The sequence below is a fragment of the Mchenga conophoros genome, linkage group LG3, assembly GCF_057382185.1.
Source record: "Mchenga conophoros isolate Kocher_MC1m ecotype Shallow Benthic linkage group LG3, M_conophoros_male_GT1.1, whole genome shotgun sequence".
Lineage (NCBI taxonomy): Eukaryota > Metazoa > Chordata > Actinopteri > Cichliformes > Cichlidae > Mchenga > Mchenga conophoros.
Genome location: NC_140528.1, coordinates 21,105,607 through 21,115,969, shown reverse-complemented (window position 1 = coordinate 21,115,969; position 10,363 = coordinate 21,105,607). Strand labels below are relative to the sequence as shown.

The 10,363-nt window shown below is 42.5% G+C and overlaps 1 protein-coding gene across 1 annotated transcript; it reads right to left on the bottom strand.

Moving 5' to 3' along the window:
- Window positions 1–428: 428 nt before the first annotated feature.
- On the bottom strand, window positions 429–2,765 carry LOC146577654 (uncharacterized). The gene has a single exon (XM_085267691.1). It carries the CDS (start codon window positions 2,763–2,765, stop codon window positions 429–431), a length of 2,337 nt encoding a protein of 778 aa, XP_085123817.1.
- Between the last annotated feature and the right edge of the window lie 7,598 nt (window positions 2,766–10,363).

Here is a 10,363-nt window from a genome sequence, read left to right as displayed (position 1 = left end):
TTCCCAATTCATTCAGCAGCAAATCACATCACCAGTCACTTCAAGGCTGTATGTATTATTGTAAGGTAGACCCTACAATAGTACATACAGAGAACCCAACAATCATATGACCCCCTATGAGCAAGCACTTTGGCGACAGTGGGAAGGAAAAACTCCCTTTTTACAGGAAGAAACCTCCGGCAGAACCAGGCTCAGGTCGGGGCGGCCATCTGCTGCGACCGGTTGGGGTGAGAGAAGGAAGACGTTTGTTGTAGGTCTGATTGAAGGACTGATGTGATGGTAAGTTGTCTGCTGTTCCGCTTTGAATATTGAGAGATTAGTTGATGGATTTCAAGCCAAATTGTGCCCAAGTTTAAGACCATATTCATTGGTTGTTTTTGTTGATGTTATTGTTTTGGGCTTTTTTTCCACAAGAATTTCTAGCTCCCCTAGAATTCTGGCCACCCAAACGATGATTGCTGCTGAGAGAGCACAAGGTTTTGTCCCCCTGTACTATTCATGTCAGTGCAGGGGGTTCTCCTTGAGAGGCCAGGGTCGAAAAAGGGATGCTTCAGAACCTCCGAGGGTGTTATGCGCTGATTTGCATCCAAGGCCAACATTTCTTTGATTAGCCTTACAAATAATGTTTGGCCATTTTCCGGTCCTCGCCTAACCTTCAGCAGTTGTTCGAGGTCATCGAGACGCTTAAGTTTTATATATCGAGTTTCCTTGGATCGATAATCTGTCTCGTATTGAAATTGTTCTTGGGTCTTAAATGTCCAGCGCTGTTCGTTGTGGTTATCCTCGATGAAATAGCTGTCAGTGTACAAGCCAGACTCTAGAAGATGATCTGGTAGCTGACCCTGGGTTTCAATTATGAATTTCAAAACGTCATAATCGTCTTCCCCAGGATAGAGAGGCACCCCTGTAGCAAGCTCCACAGCTACCAGCCCCAGAGACCACATGTCGATTGCTTTGTCGTATGGAATGCCAAGCATAACCTCAGGTGCACAATAACCAATTGTCCCCACACGGTCACCAGGAATCACTGCAGAAGCAGGACATGCGAGGCCAAAGTCTATGAGTTTGACTTTGACGGGAGACTCACTGCGGTTCACAACCATGATGTTGACAGGTTTGAGGTCAGCATGCACTATTCCCACAGAACCCAGGTGGAACAGAGCATTTGCGAGCTGATGCAAAATTGGCCTGATTTCTCTCATTGGGAGACCTTGGTTATTCCGGTCCCCAATGTAGTCCCACAGGCTTTGGTCGAGGAGTTCGAAATTCAAGCAAATGCGCTCTCCATCGAGGAAATAGCCGTTCCATTCGACAATGTTGCACCTGTCTGGATCCAAGCGTCGTAGCTGCTCCAGGATGAAAATTTCCAGTTTTGCCTGGAGCAGAATTTCAGGGTCGCTCTTGTTGACTTTAATAGCAACCGTTTTGTTGGTTTTTGTATCGCGACATCTGGTTACCAAACCAAAGCCTCCTTCTCCAAGGAAGGCCTCTACCACGTGGTGATCTCCTAAAATGGTCCCTTTCGTTATTTGAAGATCATCTTCAGAGGCAGATGGGTTGGCTGAGGTGTTGATGTCTCTTTTTTGAGGAAATTCAACTGAGTTTTGGAAACTGCAGCTGAATTTTTGCGATCCATGACTTTTCCAGCTTGAAGGCTGCTGAGAGAGCACAAGGAGTTCTCCCCCTGTACTATTCATGTCCGTGCAGGGGGTTCTCCTTGAGAGGCCAGGGTCGAAAAAGGGATGCTTCAGAACCTCCGAGGGTGTTATGCGCTGATTTGCATCCAAGGCCAACATTTCTTTGATTAGCCTTACAAATAATGATTGGCCATTTTCCGGTCCTCGCCTAACTTTCAGCAGTTGTTCGAGGTCATCGAGACACTTAAGTTTTATCGATCGAGTTTCCTTGGATCGATAATCTGTCTCGTATTGAAATTGTTCTGGGGTCTTAAATGTCCAGCGCTGTTCGTTGTGGTTATCCTCGATGAAATAGCTGTCAGTGTACAAGCCAGACTCTAGGAGATGATCTGGTAGCTGACCCTGAGTTTCAATTATGAATTTCAAAACGTCATAATCGTCTTCCCCAGGATAGAGAGGCACCCCTGTAGCAAGCTCCACAGCTACCAGCCCCAGAGACCACATGTCAATTGCTTCATCATATGGAGTGCCAAGCATAATCTCAGGTGCACAATAACCAATTGTCCCCACACAGTCACCAGGAATCACTGCAGAGGTGTTACATGCGATGCCAAAGTCTATAAGTTTGACTCTGACTTGAGACTCACTGCGGTTCACAACCATGATGTTGACAGGTTTGAGGTCAGCATGCACTATTCCCACAGAACCCAGGTGGAACAGAGCATTTGCGAGCTGATTCAAAATTGGCCTGATTTCTCTCATTGGGAGACCTTGGTTATTCCGGTCCCCTATGTAGTCTGACAGGCTTTGGTCGAGGAGTTCGAAATTCAAGCAAATGCGCTCTCCATCGAGGAAATAGCCGTTCCATTCGACAACGTTGCACCTGTCTGGATCCAAGCGTCGTAGCTGCTCCAGGATGAAAATTTCCAGTTTTGCCTGGAGCAGAATTTCAGGGTCGCTCTTGTTGACTTTAATAGCAACCGTTTTGTTGTTTTTTGTATCGCGACATTTCGTTACAACACCAAAGCTTCCTTCTCCAAGGAAAGCCTCCACCATGTGGTGATCTCCCAAAATGGTCCCTTTAGATATTCCAAGCTCATCTGAGCCGAAGGATGGGTTGGCTGACATGGTGTAATGTGTCTGTTTGTGCTGTGGATTGGTGAGAAACAAAACGGAACTTGTTTTGGTTTCTCTCGTAAATTGCTCTCAAAACTTCTCGAAAGGGTTTCAGTTGCTGCAGGTCAACGTCCGTTAAGCATAAAGTAACAGGTGAGCGCTCCTATTTATGGGTTTTGGGATCAAAGCAAAGTTATGACGTCAGAAAGGATCAAAGCAAAGTTACCGCGTCACAAGCGATCGAAGCGATTCTAATATGTGCGCATGCGCACACACGTGCTTGTTTGTGTAATATTGTTCACACTAAACTTGACCCTAATCAATTTAATATCAGTCAATCAAAGAAAATGTTAGTTTTGGAAAATTTTAAAATGACATAACTGACAGTTAAAACCTTTTTTGTTCATGTATTTGTATTTGTATTGTCTTCGGGGTTTTTTTTGCATACCACGTCAAGCTTTTCTGTATATAGTCATGTCGTAGATTTCGGAGCAAACAAGAAATTGAATTGGATTTTAATATTGCAGTGCTTGGATTTCGGATTTGGTGCTTAAAACTTCTTGAAACTGTAACCGTATTTCATTCACCACAAATAACTATCTGATTGAATAGTTTTCTTATCAGATAGAGAAATAAAACGAGTCGCAAAGTCTAAAAGCAACATTTCTCTGCCTGGGCTGTACCTCTGCACGTTAGTCTGTTTCAGTGTGTGACCCCTCACCCCCTCCCTGATCAGTCGGGGGTGAGTGCGCTAATGTGCCTGGAGGCCGTTTTAATGAGTGTTTGCTGGAAAACGAAAAATACAAGAAGGATTTGTACGTTTTCACAACGGGGGAGTTTGCGTAAGTACTAGTAAATAATTTTCTCGAGTGTGTACGTTACACATGTTATTTGTTTCAAATTGGTATTATTATTTTGCTAGCTAGCAAACTCGCGGGATAAAGGATTGAAGTGCACTCAGTGCGATACAATACGGTGGCGCTATTCTAACAGTTAGTTATTGCAGGGTAACTTGTAGAATATGCTGTGAATTGAACCAAGATTACACAGCAGTAGCAGTAATACGAGTTACTTCCCTCAAGTGAAAGCGTTAAACGTTAGCCCGATGCTTAACTAGCCAACGTCAGGCTTTCTGATTGAAGGCTAAAAGCGACGTTGTCACCAAGTAAACAGAATATTGATGATATTTTTGTGTATCGCTGCAGCCTTTTCAAGTATTAACCTGGTGTCTTTGGGAACAGCTTAGGGGGAAATGACGGTAATATGACTGAACCATATGGGAACAAAGAATAGGCACTTTTTTGTGCTACCGAAGTTTCCTCGCTTTCATTCAAAATCTGTTTCTCATTAAACAATTGAAACATAATGGCTTCAAGCTGACATTGAGGCCTGTGGGGCACTATCAGCCACTGAGACAGTAGACAAGTGACTATTTCACACTTTAAGGCTGCCTGTTTATTTAAGGGAGATGAACAGTACATTATAACTGTACATAATAATATCAATGATGATAGATTAAATAAATGGGTTTTTGAAAGACGCTTGTGCATTTTTAAAGTCTAAAGTGTTGAATTGATCTGAGTATGTCATCTGTTCAAAGCCTCTCCCAGTCAGTGCTGTTCTCTATGCCTGTCTTACTCTACATGATGTTATTAGCACAAACACTTTAAAGGTGATAATTAGGTCTACAACAATAACACAGACTGCAATGTAGTTAAGCGTCTTACAGTTAGTTTTGAATGAATGAACTTAAAAAACAACACAAGCAAAGATCTGTCTCCTCCTGTTTTTTGTGTCACATAAGAAAGAAGCATCAATATCTGATGAGAAGACTTATTAATTTGGCCTTTCACGTGGTCTTACTCAGGTGATGCGAAGTGAAATATGCATCCTTTTTATGGTAATGTGCTGGAAAATGTTGAAAATGGACATTAAACGTGCTCACAAAGTGCTTGAATTTGACCCTGAAAGGTGTATGAAGCCAGAAAAAGTCACACTTGGAGTAAAAACCTCTCATAGCAAGTTAATCATATTCAATTGATTTGATGCTTTCAGCACAAAATTTAGCCACACAGTCAGGACAGCGTCTGATTTACCTTCATCGGTAAACGTGTTTATGCAGTACATAGTAACAGTGTGGCTGAGTCCTCTGGTTCAAATCAGTTCCAGTACATTTGGAGATGTAAGTCTTAACCTTTCACATGCATCGGGAAGGAAAAAACATTTAATCTGCACAGTACTGCTGAAGTGCAGCGATACATTGTGAAGTGCACATTTCCATTTCTCATACAGTACCGAGCAAAAGTCTTGAACCACCCCCTTATTTTTTCGTGTTTTGCCAGGTCAGTCTGTGTTAACGGTGTTATTAACTGCATTCTTCAACTAAAGAAGTGAGAACAAATGATGTGGGCTTTTGTTTTTTTGCAATAGGCTGCAAGTAAATGTGTAAAGATACAATTTAAAATTGGTTCTTTGTTAAGTTTTCTGGTCCTTTCCATGACTTAGGTGTCTGTTTATGTTTGAATGTTTCAGAGATTAGTGTGAAGGGTCTTAACAGACAAAAAGTGGTCAAATACAAGCCCTGGATTAAAAATCAGAAACACTTTAAAAAGCCTGGAGAGCTATTCCTTAATACCACTTTAAAGATTACAGGGAAGTCCGGATCCCTGGAAGCAAATGAGGGATGGCTCAAGACTTTTGCACAGTGCTGTACATGTCATGTTCCCTGTTTTATAGCTCAGCTCATACTGACACGTTCTCACTAACTGCTTCTCATTTTCTCCACAGTAAACTTTGACCACTTCCAGATACTGCGGGCCATCGGGAAAGGAAGCTTTGGAAAGGTAATGCAGCCTCCATTTTTCACGCCACTTGTATATTGTTTGCCCTTAATTACCCACCACGGTCGTCATCTCTAAAGAATCAGTGCAAGCGAAGCGAAATGTGCTGGGATTACACTTCAGTTCTCGTGTGCTGCTGTTATTTAATAACAGTTATAAATGCAGCTTATGTAATTATTTCTATAAAGTCAGTTAGAGGAGAGCCGATTTCTATTTCATCTCACTCAATCTAGGTGGGAATTTTGACCCCACGTCTCAATTTAATTACACAGCACATTGAACGTCTGGATGAGACTTCAGTAATGAATTCAGGACTGTGTGTGTGTGTGAGATACACAATTGGGGCTGCAGAGATTGGAATAGTTTACCTTCATTTTAAATATCACTGCCCTGTGCACATTGTCGGCTTTAAAATTCAAACTTAAAGAGTTTGTAAGTAAACTGGCTGAGATGAGACAGACGATGCACCGGGTCCTCGTCTGAGTGCTGGCTTTCAGTTGTGCTGTCTCTGTTGCCCAGCCATGCACACACAGACACTGTGCTACACTTACACAGTGAGACAGATGCTCACAGAGACGTCCAGATACATTTTGTCCTTGCTGGAGGTCATCTTGTGTTTTTTGGCCCACTGTGGCCTCACACCGAGCTCCTGCTGTTTTTTGAACACTTTAACAGCTAACAACTTTTAGCTTCCTGTTGAACACACAGTGGGGGGGGGGGGGGGGGGGGGGGGGGGTGCAGGAGGTAATAAATCAAGTTTGATTATCCTAATTTATAGCTGTCTTTATGTTAAGGATTAAAATAAAATTCACAAGAGGAAGGTGTTGGTGTGTGTGGTTGGGAAGAGAAGGGCGAAGCTAGAATGAACAGTGTTGAGTAAGTTACTTTAAAATAGTAACTTAGTTACATTACTAGTTACTTCTCTCAAAAGTAACTCAGTTACTTCAAGTTACTCGTTATTTTCAAAGTAACTAGTTACTAGGGAAAGTAACTTTGGTTTTACTCAGAATTCTCTTGTTAATGTGTTGCTTCCATTACTTTGCCAGTCTTCTAGCTTGCTTACTTGCCACAAGTGCACTGTGCCACCTACCAATAGAAAGGAAAAGATAATGTGCACATTTCCACGAGAGAAATCCCACGTCTGGACCGTCGTTGACTGCTGCCATGATTCTAGCCTACGTCACAGCGTCATGTGCGCCTTTTACATCCAACACAAAAACTGCAGTCGTGGTGCTTTCGATTGTACTCAGAACTCAGAAATTCTGCCTTCTGAATAGGAAGATGTAGGTAACACCAGACTGCAGATGAGCTGCTTACAGGGCTGGACTGGGACAAAAAATTGGCCCGGGTATTTTAACTAGAGACCGGCCCACCATTATAGGAAAAATCTTAAAGCCTTTGAATGAAAACAAACACTGTTGTGACAGTGATGTACACTGTTTTGATGGTATATATGCATCAATCTATCAATTGTTTGTTGTAAGATTCAGATAATTATTTTTTAAAAGCTAGACATTTTAAATGAGAATAAGAAAGAAAAGTATTTCCTTGTGCCCACCTCTCCCTGTTAATGCCCTACATGCCCCCCTGGCAACACTTTGCTAGATCCGCACCTGCACAGTTACCAGCTGTCAGCTACCTAAAAAAGGATCCTGGTGTTATTTGTCTCTCAGAAACAGTTCATAACTTCCCTTCAACTCATTCATGTCACCTAAAAGGTAAACCTGTTTCTCCATCACCTGTTCAGCTCTGATGATCCAGTAAGGACATCTCCTGGTTTCATCTTCATGTTTCCCTCTCACCACATAACCAAACCGATATCATGACCAGCAGCTTTACAGCTGTGGCTCCAGCAAACATCAGCTGATACTAGAAATTAATATTAAATAAATTCTAACAACAGCTGATCAAGCTTAAACGTGCTGCTGTTGTTTAGCGCGACATCCGCTGGTTTCCTCTTTCGGCGCAAAGTGAGCGATAAACAAACAAGAGAGCCGATCAGCTGATCATTGATCAGTTTTCATGATTGAAGTAGAAACGGGAGAGAGAGGGGGGAGAATGACAGTGTAAAGACACAGAATAAATCCAGCTTTGTGCCTTTTTCATTGTAGCTGAATTACGGGACAAACTGATCCTTTTCACCTCAATAAGAAACGCGTAATATTTTCTCTGAATACCAGACGGGACAGTTGGCAACTCTAATAACTTATGAACAAAATAAAGTTCAACATCATTAACTTCATAGCACCACCCAGCTGTATAGAAACTCCGTCATGCTAGCTAGCACGCAGTACGGAAAAAGTCAGAATAACGAAAATAAACTCCACCTAAACTTGGTTCATATCTGACCCAGAGAGACTGCAGGTCATAACTTCTTACCTGAAGTTCAGGTCACACTTGGACCGGCGGCCGCCTCGGGTCTCTTTTCCTTCTGCGTCCCTTTTCCTTCATCCACCTGCTGCCCTCCACCACTTGCTAATGTTACTGAATCTGTGGAAACTCCGCGATAGCCACCACACGAAGTAACGAGTAACGACCCTATCTAAATCCCAGTAACGACTAACGTGTTCCTGATTTTGGCATAATAACTAGTTACCGTGCTCGTTACCACAATAATAACGTAGTTACTGTAACGCGTTAGTCCCAACACTGAGAATGAAGCACAAACAGAGGGAGGTGTTTGCCTCTCGCTGTAGCGCTGTGAAACACGATCTGTAGATTGCAGCTTGTGTAGGTGCTCCAAGAAAATGGGTTCATTGGCATGCAGCACTGTAGATGTGCACGTATGCACTCGCGAAAGAGAGAGGATGCTTGTGTTGCTGAGCTCGTTCTTGCACAGCGGGGAGATGTGAGGTAGGTTGGGGCTACCTCATAACTCCCCGCTGTGAGGCTTCCAGATGGGAAGAAGAGGAAACCGCCTGGTTGTCCTGAAACGCTCGTTTTCCTCTGCTCACTTTTCATCTTTACAATCTCAGCACTTGGGTGTGTATCTTCTTGCAGTGGGCCTCTCAGTTTCATTCTTATCCATAAGCTCCTCTTTGTGTTATTTAGTTTGTACCTGAAAAGTCTAATTTATGCCTGAGTACACAAGTACAAATAAAAGGAGTACCACGTACTTTAATGGGTCAGCTTGGGTCCAGACCTGAATTAGAGATAATGTTGGGCTGTTTTAGGTCTGAGCCACTAACCTGACGAAAACGCAACACAACTGCTGGTAAGTGTGTGTTGTTTAAAACAGAGAGTTGGAGAGGCAGGTCAGTGCTTTTAAAGGTTTATCAGGTGTCAAATCATTTTATAGATGGGAAATGTAGGACTGTGCAAAAGTTTGAGCCACACCTTAATTCTAACATATAACTTGCTGGGTAATGGGAAACGGGTGCAACAGTTTAAATTTGAAAAGTTTACATGAAAATACAATATAAAAGGCAAAAACAGAGTTGATATAATGAGGTAATGAGCTTGAGCATCTTTATCTTCAGCACGCCCTGAACTCTCTTAGGCACATTTCTTTGGAATTCCTTTAAGTAGTCTTCAGGAATAGTTCTCCGAGCTTCTTTAAGGACATTCAGAGCTCTTCTTTCGATATCAGCTGCCGTTTTGTTCCATTCTCTGCCGAGATGATCCCACACGGCTCAGGTCAGTCCATGAATGATGGTGTTTCGATGTGTTTAGTAAGCTGCTGCCGATCAGACGCTTTCCAGATGGTATTGCATGGTGCATCAAAGTCTGGTGGTACTTTTCATAATTCCATCAATTTTGACGAAATCCCCAACACCCTGGCTGAAATGCAGACCCAAACTATGGCAGAGCTGTACAGTAGTTTACAGGTGGTTGTAGACATATTACCACAATTTGAACCAGAACTGTCAAATTTTGGTTCATCACTCCATCAGACCTGCTGCTACTGATTTTCAGTCCAGTTCTTGTGTAATTTGTTATCCCTCAGCCTTTTCTCCCTGTTCCCTTCCTTAATAATGGCTTCTTGACAGCCACCCTTCACTGACACCATGAGATGAGGCTTTGGTGAACACTAGATGGATCAACTGAAGGACCAAGTGCATCTTTCAGGTCCTGTGTCAGGTGTTTGCTGAATTTTTTTTTGACATGACTTTCAGGTACTGTTCCTCCACTGTAGATAGATTTTTCAGCTTGTCCCCTTTTTTTCTGTCTTCTACTTTCCCAATCCAAAGAAATTAAATAGTGTGTTTCTGTGACAGGTTGCTAGTAACAAAGTCCCTAAAGATAAAATTTAAAATTGGTTCTTTGCTAAGTTGTGTGTTTTGTATTGTATTTGACAACTCGGGTTTGTCCCCTTGAGTTAGGTTAAGTGGTTTAACCCCCCCAAAAAACAAAAATATCGCTCTGAAAGCGATCAGGTACAAGGACTGGACTGAAAATGGGTGAAAAAGCAGTTAATGTCCAAAGAAAAACTTTAAATGACCTTCAGAAAGTCTAAAGAAAGGAAGAAGAAGAACATCTGGCTCAGTACAGGCAAAATATAAAGAACTGAGGAGAGGCTCAAGACTTATTCACAGATAATCAATCAAATTAATCAAGCGTCATCTGGAAGCATCCTCCTGGCTGTAAGAGCGTCTCGTTTTTGTCTCATTAACTGTCTGGTGGCACTCAGAGTAGTCTGCTGTGACGGGGACCTCGAGGACTAATGTTACAGGGAAATCATTAGGAAAGTGCTTTGGACTGAGCTTTACTGAAATCTCAGTTTTCCCCCTGTCGGAGAGCTCCACCACCTCCACCCCTCCTCCTCCTATT

Excerpts from the sequence above, each read along its gene's own strand:
- LOC146577654 (XM_085267691.1), bottom strand. The coding sequence starts at position 2,765 with ATGTCAGCCAACCCATCCTTCGGCTCAGATGAGCTTGGAATATCTAAA.